General features: G+C 44.2%; 1 protein-coding gene and 1 long non-coding RNA gene across 2 annotated transcripts; both read left to right on the top strand.

Annotated features, from left to right (window-relative positions):
- The first annotated feature begins 3,078 nt into the window (after nt 1-3,078).
- LOC133167506 (uncharacterized) lies at nt 3,079-8,270 on the top strand. The gene is made up of 3 exons (XR_009718000.1): nt 3,079-5,333; nt 6,881-6,938; nt 7,496-8,270. It is a non-coding gene; the product is annotated as an uncharacterized LOC133167506 (long non-coding RNA).
- Nucleotides 8,271-8,920: 650 nt separating this feature from the next.
- On the top strand, nt 8,921-14,541 carry ndufa11 (NADH:ubiquinone oxidoreductase subunit A11). Its single transcript, XM_061296403.1, has 4 exons — nt 8,921-9,080; nt 13,304-13,396; nt 13,812-13,934; nt 14,351-14,541. Exons 1-4 carry the CDS (start codon nt 9,002-9,004, stop codon nt 14,461-14,463), a joined length of 408 nt encoding a protein of 135 aa, XP_061152387.1. The 5' UTR covers nt 8,921-9,001; the 3' UTR covers nt 14,464-14,541.
- Nucleotides 14,542-21,452: the final 6,911 nt, after the last annotated feature.

Raw genomic sequence — 21,452 nt, 5'->3', positions numbered from 1 at the left:
ATCAACATTGATGCTGCCCCCCCCCCCCTGTGGCTGCAGGCGAAGCAGGGACAGTGGGATTTTCTCAGAGAGTGATGCTTAAGGAAGATGTGACAATATTTGCATGAAGGATAAAAGGCACTGATGAGAAAACAAAAGTATAACCAAAACGTCAAAATAGAGGATGACGTTTGCGCAGCGTTGTTTGTTTGTATTGTTTGTGAGCTGTGTCTCTGCTGTAAGTTTTTGTGTTGTCTGTGTGGTGTCAGTGTTATGTGTTAAAATTGGCTAATGTAGGTGCACAAAAGAATTTGCTAGATTGTAGTCTATATGATTTGCACCGCAAAACAAAAGCAATTTTGTGAAAATAAGAAGAAAAGAAAGGCAAGCAATTTTTTTTTGTGGGCAGAAACTGGTCCACACTGCATTAATGCCTAGCCCTGATGAAACAAAATTTGAAAGATGGAAAGAACTTGCTTTCTGGAATTGGATGAAGCAAAATTATTAGATAACATTTCAAAGCTAAATTTAGAAGAAATAGTCGATTGGTTGTGTAAAGACTACACAAGTTTTTACATTTGAGAATAAGAGAGTGATTGAGTTAGTTAAAGTTAAGAAACAACAACAATTGACTATTATATTAATTTGCTGGCGGTTATTTTGTTGTTTCTTATCTTTATCTTGATTGGTTTGACACCTGGAGGGAGGAAAGGTTAGGATGTGGAACACGGGTTGAGACAACCAGTTACACACGCAAAACATGTGTGCACTGGGACAATGAGAAGCATTTTGAAAGGTGTGTCAAATTAAATGAAGATGAAATCATATGTAGTAATACAACGCTTTACTACATATGGATTCTCTAAATCGTACAATTGAGTAAAATAAAACATACTTTTTGACTTTTGTTCAAATTACTAAGATTCTTGTGATAAACGATGAGAAACTGATTGAAAAGAAACTACAAGAAACTACAACTAAGCTAGTTGTGGAGGCAGTCCAATTGCCACGACAAATAGCTATGTGCACGTGTGCAAGGCACGCACGAGACTGATAACGTGTCAAGAGGTAACAAGCTTGCAGACGGAACCGCATAGCTGCAGTGCAAAAGACGCTTCAAATTTTATACACACAAGAAGCGGATTGAATTACTGAAACATTTTTAAAGATGTGCAGCGACAAAGTCCATAGACTGAAATTCAATCATGGACAAAAAGAGGGGCAAGAGTAGAGAATGGCATCTATAAATGACCAGAAGACAGACCTATCCTACCAAAGAACCTATACCAATTGGCAGCAATATTGAGCCATAGTGCGTGTCACATGGCTCAAGAGGAGGGATAGTGGGGCAGGTCAGTCAGCTTTATACAACATACGGATTTGAAATAATTCGAAATAATAAATAAAACAATTGTAGAGCTTGTTTAACATGTGCTAAACACAATCCACAGGGTTATAATGCCTGGTCATAATAGATGCATTCTCAAAATGGTTTGATTTGGTTTAAACAAAAACACTGAATGCCTTAACAGTGGCAAAAACGTTATGTAAAAATAATAATAATAATAATAATAATACCGAGATATGGGATTTTGAAAATTAGTTCTCGTGACAGAACTGGTATAAAGTGTGAAAATGTGCATGGGAAAAATGGAAGATCATGGACAAAATGTTTAGACCTGGTCAAACTGTACATAAATATTACAAGTACTGTGGGTTTAACCCCGTATGAAAAATTGTTTGGGCGACAATATAGATTACCATGTTTTAAAACCAAGTGGGAAACTAAGGATGATTCAAATTTGGCATTTACATTTTATATTTATAATTAATATTTTAAAGGCAAAAAGAACAAAGCACGTTCTCATTAAGAGCATTGAAAACAAAATGCTGGTGTTCTTCCAAGGGGGAAGGGCCACATTGAATATTGATAATTACATCAACTCCCATTAAAATAGCAGAAAGGTCAGTTGAGGTAGTCCTTGCAAATTACAAAAGGGTAATTTCTTTTGAGGTAACTGTGGTGAATTCTCTTCGATGGTCGGCTGGTCTTCCAAACAAGATGGTGAAAAAGTGGCTGGCTTGGGGAAGGAAAACTTCAGTCACACATGGCTGATTGGGGAAAGATTTTATTCAACCGATGTCAGAGAGAAGTGTCTCGCGCCCTAGCCAAGATGTCGAGTTCCTTTGTCTACTCTCGTCCTAAACCTTATACTCTTGCGCTTCCCTCCACGCGGGAGCGCGCAGATGGGGCTGTTGGCTGACCTATGACCCCGCCGTTGCTCCCCCGTCTCTACATCGTGTGTATCTTAGCAGTTGTTAATGGAAGCCAGATGTGTCTGGCGCCAACGAGTCTACCTTCCTGGACCAAGCCCCAAACAATCCCGCACGAACCTGACTTGAACATGACCTGGTCATACTTAGGCTTACTAGTGAGATGAACATTGCATGATATCATAATAATAATACACTACATAACGTTCAATCGGGAAAAAGTGACCCAAAGGGAGCCTTACCTCTTAGAGAAATGCCGGGAACAAGAAAATGGAACAATGACGTTATTGCATGTAAGATAGCCACATCTTTGTTGCCACTTTGTTAACTTCAGCAACATGGTATTTGTGGGAACTAAGTCATAATGAGTAGGGGAGAGATGAGTGAACAACTTATATTGATCACTCCAAAAAATTTTTTAATTATGCCGCATTGTAGCAATTTAAAAGATCAATTTGACCTTTGCAGGATGATCTGCTGTGTCAGATCTGGACTGCCATGAGAGTATGATGTTTATATGTATACTTTGTCAACAACCGCTGTAGATGTTAACGAATGGGATGAATATATCTAAAGTGAATGTGGATAATTTGTTTCAGGTAACTAGTATAAGAATAAACTGCTAAACGAAACAATTGATTGTTAATGGCAAAACAAGCTGTAAAGACAATTGAATATGTCATGTGTATGGGTTTGCGACCATTGCTTTATGTTCTACCGTCACCATTGATCAAAGATCGTGGGAAGTCTATCACGTCGATTGGATTGTAAGATGTGTGACAGAGCATTCTATATAGTAATATCCATTGAAGAAAGAAAAGAGAAGCCATTGCTTTCAGAGAATGTTGTCATGCCTCGTCCCCAGTTTTGGTTATGTGTCATCGTTTCTGTGTCTGTGTGCTCGCCCCTCCCTTCCTGTGTGCCCTTGTTTAGTGTAATCACACGCACCTGCCTCTCGTTACCTGTGTTGTATTTAAGTTCTGTTTGAGTATCACTCGCGGTCGGAGCATTGTGTGCGTAAGATGTGGACAATGCATGTCTCACGGTCATGGTTTGTTTGGTTCCTGTCTTTTGTGTCACGCTTTGGTCTGTTAGTTGGTTGTTTAGTCACGTCAGTTTGCCGAGTCTTTTTGAGTTTGTTGCAATAAACCCTGGTCCAAGCTGCACTTGGTCGCCCTGCTCCATTTCTCCACTCCGTGACAGCCGTGACAGAATGCTCCGACCATCACAGCGACCAGCGCTTGGACCAGCTCCACCATCAGCTCCCGTCCACGACGCCCGATCCATGCCCGTCGTCTGAGCAGGTTCCAGCGCCATGGGCTTCGCGGCCGCCATCAGAGTTCCTCCCGGTGCGACCGGCTCCGCTGTTCCCATCGGACTTCGCCCATCGGCGACGCCAGACCCGTGGCCGCCGTCGGCCTTCGCTCCAGCGACGCTGGATCCGCGGCCGCCATCGGGATTCCTCCCGCCGCCATCGGCTCGACGGCTGCCATCGGACTTTGCTCCAGCGACGCTGGACCCACGGCCGCCGTTGGTCCTTGTGCCAGCAGCGCCCGAACCTGCGATCATCACCCGACATCTAGGAAGGCAACATGCTTGACTCGTGCCGCTGCGCACAACTCCGCCTCCCCGAATCCCGCCGATTGCGGCATGGACTCTCCGAATGCCGCCGATTGCGGATCTGTTTCCCCGGGTGTCCGCAGATTGCGGTTTTGTTTCCCCGGGTGTCCGCCGATTGCGGTTTTGTTTCCCCGGGTGTCCGCCGATTGCGGTTCCGTTTCCCTGGGTGTCCGCCGATTGCGGTTCCGTTTCCCCGGGTGTCCGCCGATTGCGGTTCCGTTTCCCCGGGTGTCCGCTGATTGCGGTTTTGTTTCCCCGGGTGTCCGCCGATTGCGGCTCTGTTTCCCCGGGCGTCCGCCGATTTCGGTTTTGTTTCCCCGGGTGTCCGCCGAATGCAGTTCCGTTTCCCCGGGTGTCCGCCGAGTGCGGCTCTCTGCCCCTAGTCGCCGCCCGAGTGCGGCTTTCTGCCCCAGTGCGGCTCTCTGCCCCTAGTCGCCGCCCCAGTGCGGCTCTCTGCCCCTAGGCGCCGCCCCTGTGCGGCTCTCTGCCCCTAGTCGCCGCCCCTGTGCGGCTTTCTGCCCCTAGCCGCCCCCCGAGTGCGGCTCTCTGCCCCTAGTCGCCGCCCCAGTGCGGCTCTCTGCCCCTAGTCGCCGCCCCTGTGCGGCTCTCTGCCCCCCCCCCCCCCCCCGCGTGCCGCCGTGGGGGATTGGATTTTTGGGACGTCGGGAGCCGTCCCTTGTGGGGGGGTTCTGTCATGCCTCGTCCCCAGTTTTGGTTAAGTGTCATCGTTTCTGTGTCTGTGTGCTCGCCCCTCCCTTCCTGTGTGCCCTTGTTTAGTGTAATCACACGCACCTGCCTCTCGTTACCTGTGTTGTATTTAAGTTCTGTTTGAGTATCACTCGCGGTCGGAGCATTGTGTGCGTAAGATGTGGACAATGCATGTCTCGCGGTCACGGTTTGTTTGGTTCCTGTCTTTTGTTTCACGCTTTGGTCTGTTAGTCTTGTTAGTTGGTTGTTTAGTCACGTCAGTTTGCCGAGTCTTTTGAGTTTGCTGCAATAAACCCTGGTCCAAGCTGCACTTGGTCGCCCTGCTCCATTTCTCTACTCCGCACCGTGACAAATGTAGTCAAGCTAAATTGTATATGTATCAACATCCCAAGATCTGAAAAAAGAAACTAAAAAAAAAGCTGGTAAAAACCAAAATATCTTTGAATTTGACAGCCGATGATGATCTGACCGAAATTGATGCAATTGGTGTTCCCGGAGGAGTGCCGGATAAGTGTAAGCTGGTGAATCAGATAGCTGGTTTTGAATCCACCCTGTGTTGGGAGTGTACTCTTAACAAAAATGTCGACAGGATCAACTACATCCATTACAACGTGCAGAGGCTTGGAAATTGGACCGAGGCGGGTTTCAGGGCGGTCCACTCCCAACTGGCCGCTACTTCCTCATGGCTTTCCAGAACCGAATGACCCTTGACATGCTACTCTCAAAAGAGGGTGGTGTCTGCGCCATGTTTGGTGAGCAATGCTGCACATTTATTCTAAATGGTACTGCCGCTGATGGAAGCCTGTCCAAGGCCCTTGAGGGCGAGAAAAGACTTAATATTCTGTCTCACTTGTGGTTTATTTGCTGTTGCTCTTCTCTTAATAGTTATTCAGTCAGCGATTTAAACCTGACACATGTATTCAGAGGCGTAGCCAAGGCGGGGCGAGCCGGGGCGGCGCCCCGCTTCGGACTCCCTGCGCCCCGGTTGAAAAAAATCTGGCTTTTTCGATTCATTTTCATGCCGTTTTTTTCTTTCGGTCTTGCGCGAATGTGCTTGCGCTATTCTATGTGCGCGATGTTATCCATTCACCGTTTGCCTCCCCGACCCGGATGTTGTTTTAGCGATAAGCGAACGGCGTGGGTGATAGATTTTTTTTTTCCTGTGGGCGTGCGCCCCTACTGTAAAAATTCCTGGCTACGCCTTTGCATGTATTTACCAATATTCAGAAGATGGACAGTTTATAGTTGCTCCATGTCATGGACAAAAGAAGTTAACATTTGGAGAGATGTGCTTGTTTAGTCTCAATGCTTGGGGAATGATTTTGGTTTGTCCTCGGTTGAGAGGGTATTGGAGAGTCACGGTATATAATTGTTTACCCAGATAACACAGTTGGCAGTGACAAGTCAAGGAAGGTTGAACGATAAATTGAAAGAACCGGCCCCAATCATGGAACCGTTGTGGTACTGTAATGGAACATGGTGCCACACAACAAACATCGTGTCTGAGCATCATTTAAACATCCGGTCCAAAAGACAAGTGACCGGGGTCACTCAGACACACCGGGGACGCTGCGGTCCAATCATTTAAATGGGGGATCCAGGTTTGCATCCCTAAAAACGTGACAGTACAAATTACCATACCGTTTGAAAGTTTGGTAAACGGGCAGATTAGAGGACATGATTATCGGGATTATGATTGGTATTTGACCAACGACTTGGTAAACATGGGTTGGAAAAATCTGGTATGGGACACTAAAGATTGGTCATGGGGGACTAGTGTTCAAGCGAAACAACATCAGCAAATGATAAAAGGGGAAAAAACGCAGACAGGCATCACCTTGTGGGTTAATGCTTCACACGATTTACATTTAGCAAGACGCACAGTAGGGTGCTGGGGTTTCCAGTTAAACATACTATATATGTATGGATACCCGTATTGGCAGATGTTCCTATGTCAAGGTGAGGATGCCAAACAAGAAGTATCTTTGAGTCCCTCAACACAGTGGTCCCTCAACCACCGGGCCGCGGACCGTACCGGTCCGTGGGTCACTTGGTACCGGGCCGCCAAGCCGCACAGAATTTATTTTTTTATCGACGATCAATTAATTCAGGTCAAGACACTCGTCCCGGTCACGTGACATGTTTCCCCAGTCGAGCCCGCAAAGCTGATATGTGGCGACAGGCTAACTAACCAGGCCATGAAGCATTCAAAACTGCTTCAACACATGGACCCCAGGCATCCTGCAATAAAAGACAAACCTTAATCACTTCGGGTGTCATTGTCTCCGATTGCGTCTAGATGGGACCGGCTCGTTTCTGAGAAACAAACTCAGTGCTCCCACTAATTCAACGTAATGGTGAGTTTTATTTTTGTCATTTGTACTTGTTTTTATGTCAGTCGTATCATTTTATTTCATCGTATTTATATATTTATTATAAATGTATTATTTATTCATTTATATAAATGTATTATTTATTTATATAAATGCCGGTCCGCGAAAATATTTCTGACATGTAACCGGTCCGTGGCGCAAAAAAGGTTGGGGACCACTGTATTAGATCACTCACTGTTCGGTTGATTGAGAAAACCGTTGGCCCGTTGTCACCGAATGGCCAATATACCCTCGTGACTCAACATGAGCCGCGGGGGGAAGAAAGGACCGACAGTGTGCTGGTCGCTGCTTGCTAGAGTAACGGGTGATGATAAATGAGGTCATGAGAGGGAATAAAGGGAAATGTGCTTTCGGCAGTTTGCAAACATATTTGATTGAGGCTGCGTTAGACTTATGTATAACCCCATCTATATAATTTTCAGTAGTAGTGTGCTCGTGTAGTCGCATGATGGGCAGTTAGGAATGTGCAGGGAATTGCATGAACTTATTGTCTACAAAGTATTGTGGAACCGGATGTCCAGACAGGGAGGACATCTTACAAGGACATCTCGCCGGTGAGGAACGTGAATAACAACTCGTCTTGGTGGTCCAGACCCAACCGCCCACAACTGAGACCAGACACCTGCGCTGAGCAGCAGAAAAACACCCAAACGAGGAGGAGATGACCATCAACCAATCATCACACAATATTTTGCATACTTGAATATTCATATTGTGCTTCCTTAAAACTGGGCAACCCGGAAGAATGTGTTGTCTCTTGATGGTCACAAAGGCACATGAGTTTTTGATGTTAAGGACCCGGAGACCCAGGCGCCTGTATTAGTTTGCTTTGTCAGGATTAAACAATTGGTAAATTCGGCCTAATTGATCTACTGGTCTTCTCTTTGACAGAACGAACTCGCAAAATTGTTAGGTGTGACAGTGTGTGGATTTGGACATAACAACTCTTGTGTTAAGTGTAGATCGCAATTTGGAGTCAGATCAATAACTAAAATCCGCAGCCTAACAGCAATAACATCCTGCTCTCCACACCTTTTTTGAATTGTCTACACTGTTTGTACTCTGTATCCTAGTCATCCTGGAAGAGTGACCCTCCCATCTGTGGTCTCTTCTCAAGGTTTCTCATTTCCCCTTGTTGGAGTTTTGAGTTTTTCCTTGCCCTCCTGGGAGTTTAAGATCAGGGGATGTTTGAGAATATTTGTCATTTTTAGTCATCACTTTTCACACGTCCTGAGTGTTGTTAGTCACCTAAATGTTGAAAAGAGGCTGTGATGTACCGAAGTCAAATTCCTTGTTTGGCACGCTCAAACATGGCGAATAAAAACTCTTGAATCTTGAAATTGTACTTTTAATTTAAAATTTGGTGCTCGAGTGTTCCATTCCTTATTTTTATTTTTGCGCATGCAAACAGAAAAAGCAGACATTTGTTACAAGTCCGCACATTTTAAAAATGAAAATCAAACACGCGGGACGTGTTGCCACCTTGTGTTGGTGTCCCCCAAAATAACAAATGGAGGCATATTGTGCAATTTCCCGTTTACGACCGAGTGAGTGTTTGCAGCCTTGCTTTTCCCATTCGTCAACGGTAGGCATATTGTGCAATTTCCCATTTACGACCGAGTGAGTGTCTGCTGCCTTGCCATTCCATTCATCAACGGATCAGTGTGTGTGGCGTCATGACGTCATCACGCAGCCAAATCAATATCAACATTTAACATAAAGATCCTGAAAATACATAGATTGTAAATTCTGTTACACTCGAGTGTAGAGTTGTAGCCTTAAACTGTTTTCCTGATTTGGAGGTGTTTTAGAGTAGATGCTTTTGTCGACCTTGTCGTCGTCCTGTATCCAGTCCAAACATCACTACAGCGGCTGCCGTTGCAACTTGCGAAAACTTCAGCCTTTGATCCTGCGGGGGAAATTCGACATGCAGTAGGAGGCGGTAGTGAGCAACACGTCGCCCTGCCTCAGTTTTCGCCTCGCGAGATTTGGCGAGTTTGTCCTTGCTGCTTGCAGGCTCTGGAGCAATGGGCTACTGGGACGTTCCAGAGGGCACAGACTGCGTGCAAAAAACATGGATCACGACCAAGCTGGCCACAACTCTGGGTGAATATTGCTGCACACAGTTAACCGTCTGCGTGAAACTCGACGTGCCGAAAGTCGCTGAGCAGCGAACGTCGCCGAGTCACTTCCCGTTGTCGTTGCTAAAGCTATTGTGTTTGCGATGAGTGATTAATTGAAATCAAAGAGGTGAGTAAAGTACTTGAACTCAGATACAATTAAAGTACTAATCGGAGTTTTAATCGTTTTTATTTATTTTCGAGCTTTGATTATTTTATAAAAAATAATCCGTTTTTGTGCAATAAGGTTAGGTCGTTCTTTCTACAGAGGTACTGCAACATCGAAATAAATTCATTTAAAATAAAGCCCTTTTGGTCATGTATGGCAGTGGTCCCCAACCTTTTTTGCGCCACGGACCGGTTACATGTCAGAAATATTTTCGTGGACCGGCATTTATAGAAATAAATAATGCATTTATATAAATAAATAAATAATAAATTTATAATAAATATATAAATACGATGAAATAAAATGATACGACTGACATAAAAACAAGTACAAACGACAAAAATAAAACTCAGTTTGTTTCTCAGAAACGAGCCGGTCCCATCTAGACGTAATCGGAGACAATGACACCCGAAGTGATTAAGGTTTGTCTTTTATTGCAGGATATTTGGTCTCCATGTGTTGAAGCAGTTTTGAATGCTTCATTGCCTGGTTCGTTAGCCTGTCGCCACATATTAACTTTGCGGGCTCGACTGGGGAAACGTCACGTGACCGGGACGAGTGTCTTGACCTGAATTAATTGATCGTCGATTAAAAAAAAAAAATAAAAAATTCTGTGCGGCTTGGCGGCCCGGTACTAGGTGACCCACGGACCGGTACTGGTCCGCGGCCTGGTGGTTGGGGACCACTGGTTTATGGCAGTGGTCCCCAACCTTTTTTACGCCACGGACCGGTTACATGTCAGAAATATTTTCGCGGACCATCATTTATATAAATAAATAATACATTTATATAAATACATAAATAATGCATTTATAATAAATATATAAGTACGATGAAATAACATGATCTGACTGACATAAAAACAAGTACAAATGCCAAAAATAAAACTCACCATTACGTTGAATTAGTGGGAGCACTGAGTTTGTTTCTCAGAAACGAGCCGGTCCCATCTAGACGTAATCGGAGACAATGACACCCGAAGTGATTAAGGTTTGTTTTTTATTGCAGGATGCTTGGTCTCCATGTGTTGAAGCAGTTTCGAATGATTCATTGCCTGGTTAGTTAGCCTGTCGCCACATATTAGCTTTGCGGGGTCGACTGTGGAAAGATGTCATGTGACCGGGACGAGTGTCTTGACCTGAATTAATTGATCGACGATAATTGTTTTTTTTTTCTGTGCGGCTTGGCGGCCCGGTACCAAGTGACCCACGGACCAGTACCGGTCCGCAGCCCGGTGGTTGGGGACCACTGATGTTTCACCACGATGATAGTTACTTTAACAAGTCAGATAAGTCGTATCTATTTTAGTTTTTGATATGCGTCACTGGTAAAAAAAAAAAAAAAAAAGAGTTTTATATTTGTTTAGTCATTTTGTTGCGTTTTCATGAGCTCGTCTCGCTAACTTTTGCATCCCCAGAGGTATGAAACATCGCTTGTATGTATGTCAGGTGCTGGTGTCTAATGCTCCCGGCTGGCCTCTGTCCCTCCTATTGTTGATAACCAATCAGTTTCAATCAATCAGTCCACATCTCAGATGAGGTTGACTCGACCAAACCAGTTGCACAAGTACAAAGTGACTCAAGTTTGGACACCCAGAATGTGGACTCTTTCTTCATGTATTGTACAGGTGCAAAGTATTTGCACTTGATTAATTCCCACTGCTGGATTAAAATGTGTCTATCTATCCATCCATTATCTGTACCGCTTTGTCCCCACGGGGTATCTTTTAAAAGCCGTTTTGTTCATCTAAAAAAACACGACGTTACAGACAGATGACAAAAACCACAAGATATATGAACAAAGTCAAAGTCAGCTTTATTGTCAATCCCTTCATATGTCAAGACACATAAAGAGACCGAAATTCCGTTTCCTCCATCCCACGGTGACGAGACACAGTACACGATAAACATACAATTAGGCGACACAAAATAAACAATGGCACAATGGTGTTGAAGGCAGAACTGAAGTCCACAAACAGCAATCTCACATACGAGTCCCTTCTCTCCAGGTGGGTGAGGGCCGAGTGGAGGGCAGAGCAGATGGCATCCTCAGAGGACCGTTTGGCTTGGTACGCAAACTGGAAGGGGTCAATGGTGGGGGGGAGAACGGATCGGATGTGCTCCATGACAAGCCGCTCAAAGCACTTCATGATGATGGGCGTAAGTGCCACGGGGCGGTAGTCATTGAAGCAGGACGGAGCGGGTTTCTTCGGCATAGGTACGATGGTGGCAGCTTTGAAACACAAAGGGACGATGGCCTGCTGCACGGAAGTGTTAAAGATGTCCGTGAAGACACCCGTCAGCTCACCAGCGCAGTCCTTCAGCGCTCGACCCAGGATGTTGTCAGGGCCCGCCGCCTTACGGATTTTGATGGCGGCAAGCGCCCTCCTCACGCTGTCGGCGGAGAGGCACAGGGGCAGCTCGTGTGAAGGGGGAGTGGCCTTCAGCGGGCAAGTGCTGTTCTGAGCGTCAAAGCGAGCAAAGAAGCGGTTAAGGTCATTGAACAGACGGACGTCGCCTTCACAGCTCTGCGGCGCGGGCTTGTAATCCGTGATGGTCTGAATGCCCTGCCAAAGGCTCCGTGCGTCCCTGCTGTCCTTGAAGTGGGTGGTAATTTTGCACGAGAACGCCCTCTTTGGTTCTTTGATGCCCCGGGACAGGTTGGCCCTCGCAGTCCTCAAGCCAGCCTCATACCCCGCTCTAAAGGCTTTGTCCCTGGCCCTCAGCAGCCTGAAGACAGTACCTTTACAGGTTAAGATTAGTCGCAAATAAGTGGTGCATCAATGTCCTTGAGCATCCTGCATTGTTTTTACAATAAACTTGAGAGCCTCCCGTTCATTTTCAGTGGAAACAGTGTTGTTGGTCTCCCTTTTTTGCTAGTGCGTCATAGTCTGGAGTAAAATTTGTTGTGGCAATTCATAGGCGAGATCCGAGGTGTTGGTCCGTTTACCTCGATCTGTGACGGGTTGATGTTGACGTTCATGTGGCTGAATGTCACGTCGCGTACGTCGAGCCAAATTGGCTACTCTCTTTTAAACGCTCGGCACTGTGTCCACCTTGCTTTTCCTTGGGCGACTCATTTTAATGGAAGGATTCCAGGGGAAGGTTTGTGGGTGGCTTTAGCACAAAACTGCATCTGAAAGCTCAGCGCGCGAATTACAAAAATGCTGTCATCAAAGCCCACGCTCTAAATTCGGGACTGATACGAATAGAGCGAGAGTGCGCCATGTCCGTACTACTGAGTACGTACACGCACAATTCTGACACGGCTTCGTGTAGTAAATGCGCAGGCGAGCGCTTCGCCATCTACTGGGGAAACGCAGTCATTGCGGGCAAAATGACCCCAAAAAAAAAAGTTTAATAATACAATTTGTTCAGGGTTGGCGGGCCGGATTAAACGGTCCCGTGGGCCGGATGTGGCCCGCGAGCCGTGGTTTGCCCACCCCTGGCATAGCCTGTCAACATAGGGAGCCGTGTGATTACGCAATCCTCGGAGGAGGCTAGACGGGAAGTTGGCTCCTCCGAGCGAATTGTCTTGGGTTTTAAAATAACTATAAAAATTCAGCAATTGTGGTTCAAAATGATACAAAACTATTGAAATTAAAAGGAAAATGACTATTAAAAAAACAATTGAATTTGTTTTTCCCTTTTCATGATGGCAGGGGAGGCGTTTACCTTGGTAATTATGTATCAGGATGCCTTTAGGTGCTACATAACATCGGCAACCACAAAACGTTGGCAAGTAGTATAACATAGCTAATTGCGCTCCCACCCATGTCAAATATTGACAAGTTCCTGGTTGGTTTAGCAGTTTAGAAAAATATTCTATTCCTGTAAAAAAGCTTCCATGTGCTTGCTTTGGGATCAACGAGGAATTCATCTCAGGAAAGTCCCGCAATGCAACCACACGCGACACCTCAAGTTGTCACAATTTTCTCCAGTTCGTGCATCAACACGATCAAACGAGGCTGCTGATGAATGATAAACGAGGCGCACTGGCCACCTTTGAGTTTTACCCAGCATGTAATTTGTGTTTTTCAGGCCTGGTGGGCTCAGCCTACCACATCGTCGCCTTCCAGCCCGAAACTGCAATGGAAGCTGTGCAACGGGCCGGAAACGTCACCGTTACCATGGGTAACCGGCCTGACCGTGGTTGCCATAGTTACTGTACATAAGAAAGCTGAATCATTCCCACAGTTACATTAATACCAGTAGTGTGACCATATGACAGTCCAACGACCAGGTCGACGGCGGCGATCGTCGGCGGCCTTGGAAGAGGCGGCTTTGTAGAGCTGTAGTGTTGCTTTTCAGCTTATTGCAGACGTTTTGTAAAAGCCAGAGTATCTCGGTTCTTCTTCCGACTGAGGGCGCAACAACACATGGATTGGCATATTTTTTATTTCGCCCTCCCCTTTAAAATGCAAACGCGGCCGTTACCTCGGTTATGTGAATGCGGACGTGATTGTTACCATGATTAGCTTCTGCTGCGCTTCACATTCACATTTGGCTCCACTTCATCTTTTTGACGGTTTTGCGTTTCCTTCTCCAGCCGCGATGGGCGCCATCTTTGGGATGGCGACGTGTCTCAGCGCTCAGGCCCGTGAAGCTCCGGACGATCCGCTCAACTATTTCGTAGGCGGCTGCGCTTCCGGTATCTTTCTGGGGGCCAGGAGTAAGTAGTCGGTGTGTGTGTTTCTTTTTAAAAAAAAATAAAAAAATATATAAAATAATATATAATATAATATATAAAAAAAAATATATATATAAAATAATAATTAATAATAATGATAATAATAATTAACCCTGCCCTCCTTCAATGTCCTTACCGTCAATATCGTCCTGACCAGCGGTGGCCCCGAGTGATCTTCAGTGAACTTCAGTTGTTTTGTTGTCTTTTTTTATATATTGTTGTTGGATTTGACTGACTGTGAAGTGCTCACATCTCAGATGGTTCTTAATACCTGCTCAGCTTGTTGTGGATTATTTTATTTTGTCCTTTTTCTCTTGTGCGCGTGTGTGTGTGTGTGTGTGTGTGTGTGTGTGTGTGTGTGTGTGTGTGTGTGTGTGTGTGCGCGCGCCTGCGTGTAGCCCACAGCGCGGCAACGGGCACATCGGCGTGTTTGGCTTTGGGAACGCTGGGCTTCTTTGGCAAAGTGTCCAAGACGGAGGGCTGGAGACTGATGGGACCTCCCAAACTGTGAGCGGTGCAGGAACTTTTTTAAACGCGTCCTCCCGTAAGAGTGCATTCTAAAGAAATAAAGTTGTGTTGTGACAAAGTCGGCCTTGGACATGTCGGCTTGTTTGTTGCCAAATGAGTCGCTTTTATCTCCTCCCACTTTCAACTTTGGGCGTCGACACCCGCTTGATGAGCATGTGTGCCGGTGGCACGTGATGTCTTTGGCACGGTCAAACTCCCAGCAGATTATTTATTAGTTGGATGTTACGCCAAGATGAGGCAGACGAGGCGGAGCGGGGCACTGCAACGACATGTCTGCTGACACGCAAGGTGAGCCCAGATTCTTCGTGTGTGTGTGTGTACGCGTGTGCGTGCGTGTGTAACATAAGTAGATGTATACATACTGTAAATTTGTTTTTAGAACTCATTAATATAACAACTTATAACAAGGTACAAGTGTACATACTGTAAACATGTTTTTAGAACTATTTTATTATAAAAAAAATTATAACAAGGTACAATACTGTAAATACGGTGCCTTGCGAAAGTACCGTTTTTTTCCATGTATAATGCGCCCCCATGTATAATACGCACCCTAAAAATGGCATGTCGATGCTGGAAAAAAGCCTGTACCCATGTATAATACGCACCCGAATTTTGACTCCTACTTAAGTCCGTTAACGTAAAATTATTTCAGAAAAAAGATCATCTTTGGGAACAACCGGATGTTATTCTGCCGGTCAGTATCACTGCGCATGCGCTAGCAAACTCGATAGCGAAGAAATGTGTCGGAATTGTGTAGGGTACATTATGACAGCAAACGAGCAGGTGATCGAGCAAGCGTCTGATACGAGAGCATTGTGTTCGTATGGAGCGTGTTTGAAGGAGCGTATCATCTTCAAGATACTCCTCCTCACCTTCAAAGCCCTTCACCACCTGGCTCCCACTTACCTATCCGACCTCCTTGTCCCCTACTGCCCCAACCGTCCCCTCCGATCCTCCAATACTTCACGTCTGACAGTCCCAAAATCCAAACTCAAATCCTTCGGTGACAGAGCCTTCTCCTGCACATCACCCCGACTCTGGAACTCTCTCCCCCAGTCTGTCTGTGACTCACCCACACTCCCCATATTTAAGTCCCGTCTAAAAACGTACCTCTTCTCCCAAGCTTATGACCTCCCCACCCATAACTGGTTTCCTCCTCTTAAGTTTATCCGATTGTTTCATCCCCGTCCCCCCCCCCCCTCATGTATGTCTTTGCCTTGTTCCCTGTAAGCGTCTTTGGGTTCTTGAAAAGCGCTATACAAATCTAATGAAATATTATTGTTATTATTATTAAGTGAACAGCAGAGAAGAAAGCGCATCTGTATTGGCGGCCTCCGTAACATATCCGGATTAAAAAAATAATAATAATAATTATTTAATATTAAGTGCGAGACAATGAAGTTTACTAGTGGAATGTTTATTTACCATTCTATGTTGCTGAAACAGTTAAAACTGCTAAAAAATGAATTGGTTTACTAAATTGGGTTTTATTTGTGAAATACACATTTGTGTTTAACCTTTCTCTTTTCAAATTACAGCATACCAAATATCAAGATAGAGGTGTTTGTTTCCATATGTGTGTGTGGGGGGGGCGGGGGGGGCTAGGAATTCACTGGGGAGCCAAGGGGGCGCCAGCCTGCAAAAGTTTGGGAACCATTGATTTAAACTTTTTTAACAAATAAAAAACTGAAAAGTGGGGCGTGCAATATTATTCGGCACCCTTGCGTTAATACTTTTTTTTTTTAGTTAGTTTTTTAGTTTATTGTTTAGCACATATTATTATATCAATAACTGTGCAAGGAGGGAGACGAAGCCTAGGGCTTGTAAAGAGCTCCACTCCTTCTATATAATAATACTTTGTAGTGCCACCTTTTGCTACAATTACAGCTGCAAGTCGCTTGGGGTATGTTTCTATCAGTTTTGCACATCGAGCGACTGGAATTCTTGCCCATTCTTCCTTGCAAAACAGCTCGAGCTCAGTGAGGTTCGATGGAGAGCATTTGTGAACAGCAGTCTTCAGCTCTTTCCACAGATTCTCGATTGGATTCAGGTCTGGACTTTGACTTGGCCATTCTAACACCTGGATACGTCTATTTGTGAACCATTCCATTGTAGATTTGGCTTTATGTTTTGGATCATTGTCCTGTTGGAAGATAAATCTCCGTCCCAGTCTCAGGTCTTTTGCAGACTCCAACAGGTTTTCTTCCAGAATGGTCCTGTATTTGGCTCCATCCATCTTCCCATCAATTTTAGCCATCTTCCCTGTCCCTGCTGAAGAAAAGCAGGCCCAAACCATGATGCTGCCAGCACCATGTTTGACAGTGGGGATGGTGTGTTCAGGGTGATGAGCTGTGTTGCTTTTACGCCAAACATATCGTTTTGCATTGTGGCCAAAAAGTTCGATTTTGGTTTAATCTGACCAGAGGACCTTCTTCCACATGTTTCGTGTGTCTCCCAGGTGGCTTGTGGCAAACTTTAAACGAGACTTTTTATGGATATCTTTGAGAAATGGCTTTCTTCTTGCCACTCTTCCATAAAGGCCAGATTTGTGCAGTGCACGACTGATTGTTGTCCTATGGACAGACTCTCCCACCTCAGCTGTAGTTATCTGCAGTTCATCCAGAGTGATCATGGGCCTCTTGGCTGCATCTCTGATCAGTCTTCTCCTTGTTTGAGATGAAAGTTTGGAGGGACGGCCGGGTCTTGGTAGATTTGCAGTCGTCTGATACTCCTTATGTTTGAAGCCTGAAATGTGACGAAATGTTGAAAGGTTCAAGGGGGCCGGATACTTTTGCAAGGCACTGTATGTTTTTAGCACTACTATCATAACTTTTTTTATAAAAAGGTACAAGCGTACACACTGCAATTGTGTGGGCACTCCCTGCCTTCTGCTGGCGTGTGGTCAACTTTCATGCCATAATTCCTAGATTGAGAATTTTTATTTAGATTTTTGCGGGGGTGGGGGGGAATCCGCGATGTAATGAAGCCTCAATAGATGGACCGCGATGTAGTGAGGGATTATTGTGTGATACTTTTTTTTTTTCAACCAGTTATTTATTCTTTTTTACTTTTTTCTACCGTTTTTTTCCGTGTATAGTGCGCAAAATTTACCTAATTTATTGTCCTAAAATCTGGGGTGCGTATTATACATGGGTACAAAGAAAAAAAATTTTTTATTTTTTTTTTTCAATTTCTTTTCTTTTTTTTTTTTTTTTAAAGAAAGTCATGGTACAACAAAACCAACAACAGGACTGACCGACAAAGTCGTGGAACAAAAAGACAGGGTGACATTACCAAAGACAGGAACAGAATGACAGTAACACATGCAATGATCCAACGGTGAGCGAGGGGCAGACAGGACTTAGTTACAAAACACGTTACATCGATTGAGGTGACACAGGAAGAGAGGGGCGACGCGAACAGAAACTATGGCAACCTAGACACATAGCAAAACTGGGGACGAGACATGACAAATCTCCCCCGAAATAAAACTCACCTTCTTGTTTGTTGTCAATCGCGCATCGCATTCAGCCATCCTGGCCAACACACTTAGTCAGTAAAATACATAATTGACGACACATCGTTTGATGCGATTGTGCAATCCTTGAGGGTGTGTTATTGTCAAATATTGTTTGTTTTTAATCTCCATCGCGGACCGGACGTCATACGGAGGCCGCCATTACAGATGCGCAGAACAGATGCGCAAGACACGTCAGCTATATTAAGAGCGAGAGTTGTTTTCTTCCTATTAGTTTCAATTCACAGTTTAATTAGCAGTTTCAATCAGCAAATAACAAAATGCGTATTACAGGTAAAATTTTATTTCACAACACTTTGCCTTGTTCCTTTGGTCTCTGCTGTTCATCCTAAAACACAAAGGCGCTCTTTAAGCAATGCGACAGTGAGCGCCCGGCGCGCTGCGGTTGCGCGACCGCACCAAATTAAGCTCCCTGCGCAGTGCGCACTGAGGTCCACTTAAATTTTAGAAAGTACATCAGGACTTTAAAAATATCTTCTAAATTTCAGCGACGGCTCTGTCACAATAATGCTACCAGCGCGGTGCAGTTGGGCGGTCGGCGGCGTGCTACGGTTGAGAGTTCTCTCTTGCGCTCTCTCTCTCGCTCTCTCTCGCTCTCGCACACACGCGCACACGCGCACACACGCAAACCGGATATCATACGGAGGCCGCCATTACAGATGCGCAGAACGGATGCGCAAGACACGTCAGCTATATAAAGAGTGAGAGTTCAGTTCTCTACCTAAATCCGTATTACAGGTAATATTTTATTTCACAACACTTTGCCTTGTTCCTTTCGTCTCTGCTGTTCACTTCAAACACGCTCCATGGGACCGCAATGCTCTCGTATCAGACGCTTGCTCGATCACCTGCTCGTTTGCTGTCCCGTGCGCGCACGGAGCGCGGTGGTGCGTTTACGGGCAGTCGGAGAAATCATCGCCAACAAAAAAAATTACATCCAGCCTAGTTAAGACCATACCAAAGACTATAAAAATGGGACCCATTGCCTCCCTGCGTGTGTGACGATCATTGGGACTTAAAAAAAAAAAAAAAAAAAAGAAAATTGAATTTTTTTAAAAAAAAAAATCATAAAAATTGGGTGCGTATTATACATGGGTACAAGCTTTTTTCCAGCATCAGCATGCCATTTTTAGGGGTGCGTACTATACATGGGGGCGCACTATACACGGAAAAAAACGGTAATTTGTTGTCACCACACCACAACCAGATGTCACTGGTCTTCCTCTGCTCCTTCCATCACTGCTAGTTGAATTCTGGCATGTCCTGTTAAAGCTTAAAAACAAGTGAATTTGAAAAAAAAAAAAAAAAAACTTTGTATATCACAATTACAAATTGAAACCTACTCACCCATTTCTATTTTACAACATACTCATCCATTTCTATTTTACCACTCCCCCTTTTGACACATTCATCAAATGTGTCATTATGTATCAAAAGGAACCTGCAAAGCGTCTCCTCTCATCACCACACTCATTGTAGTCAGGCCCGCGGAACCTCTAGCTGCCATCTGGGCCCTGGGACTGTCACTCCAAGGCCTTAAAACTTGACTGTCCACCACACACTCGGCAACACAAACAAAAATCATCGCACTCCTGTCAGTGAGCTTATAGCCCTGCTGACAGCGGACATTTGTACACACAAAAACAGATATCAAGTATCAAAATAAAAACAGTCATAAAATGAATCCTGGCGCCCGCGGATCATTTCCTGAAAACCATGTCATCAACAAGTCCATCATAAAAACCAAAAGGGCAAGGCTTAACATATTCTTGTAAATTCAATACAAACTTTCCACAAACGCAATCGTCAACCTGCAAGAACGAAAACAAGTTACGCAAGCAGCGCGCAATCCGCTCCTTGGTTGGTGGCTGTTGCTGGTGCAAAAAAATTAAGTCACACAGAAAAACAAAGCAGAGCGTGCACTTGTCGCAAGCAAGCTCAAGCGTCAAACATTTGGTCACTGTCCACCTAGTCCGTCACCCCGTCGGGTGAGCTCAAAGTCGTCACACGTCAAATCGTCCAAAGTCTTAATGTTCGATACTAGTTCTGTCTTGTCTAACCATATTACTGAAATGGGCCTTCTCCATCGCACTGTTTTGTTGTCGATGGTGCCCCTGAGTAATCCTAAACCCATATTTAGTCCAAAATTAGTCCTGATCAATCGTGCTTTTTCAAATCTGTAGTATCTTTATATTTTTCAGGTGAGAGGAATGTTATCCTTTGCTGTGATCACATCACCCCAACTTTGAATCATGTCAACCATTCACAATACACAAACACCACACCACAAGCACAGACTTGACATTCATACACCATTACAGACAAACTGTCATTCCACAACACACACATAAAAACATACAATATTAAATTGTAAAAAGGAACCGTCCCTACGCAAAATATTCTCCTCAATTAAAATTTCCCTTTCTTATTTTAAATCCAAAACTAATATCTAATTGTCTGTTTTCCTGTCCTCTCATCGTTTGCCAATATGCATAATGCTGGAACATGATTTAACTCCCCATTTAGTTTGGTCACATCTCACACTTAGACTATTTGACACTTTGTGTTGAGCTGTAACTTCAATATTTCCACCTTCCCATATTTCCTCCACTAAACAGTTCCATTTTGCTTTTAGTTTAAATTCATCCCTCCAAATAACTATCTCTGGCAAAGAACCAACAATTTATAGAGCACTCCCTTTTACTGTTACCTTGTTCCCTCTGTCATCTTCTCACAAGCATAACTGACCCTCCTAAAAAAATAATGATACCAAAAATAATGTTTAAAACAATATACACAGCTTCCTTCTGCCACTTACGCTATCACCTTGAAGATTATCGTTCTCATTTTTGTTGATGCCAATTCTTAGAATTAAAAAGAAATGCTTACTTTCGATAATGGAGTCACGCTATATCACAAATTTGGAAAACCTTCCACGCTCCCCCTTTCTACCTATCAAAACCAATTAGGAATATTTTTGTTGTCATGATCATCGTTGTGGCCCTCACACTTATTGTTCCTGTACTTTAAATTGTCAATTTTTGTACATTTGAAGCCCTTTGAGAATTGCTTGTGGGCTATATAAATAAACTTGACTTGCCTTTAACTTTATTATTATTCAACTTCTTCTGCATTCTTCTGCCTATTTTTATTTATTTATTAATTTTTTAGCTTAACTACTTCTGCGAATTCATCTGATTCACTTTCCAATTCACCTTCTTTCACTTTCTAGATTAAAATTTCACATTTTCACTTTCAACATTGTGGTAAGATTTTGCAAAAATTTTTTTTACTCTTCATCTTATGCCTACCTATTCCAAAACTTTCCACTTGTGAAAAATTTCAAATTTTCAACTTTAAAATTCACGCCCAATTTTACAAAATTCTTTCTATAATTTCATCGATTTTCTGACCAATTCAACACGTTCCAA

Source organism: Syngnathus typhle, linkage group LG14, assembly GCF_033458585.1.
Source record: "Syngnathus typhle isolate RoL2023-S1 ecotype Sweden linkage group LG14, RoL_Styp_1.0, whole genome shotgun sequence".
NCBI lineage: Eukaryota > Metazoa > Chordata > Actinopteri > Syngnathiformes > Syngnathidae > Syngnathus > Syngnathus typhle.
Note: the sequence above shows the minus strand (reverse complement) of the source record. Positions and strands in the feature narration are given on the sequence as shown.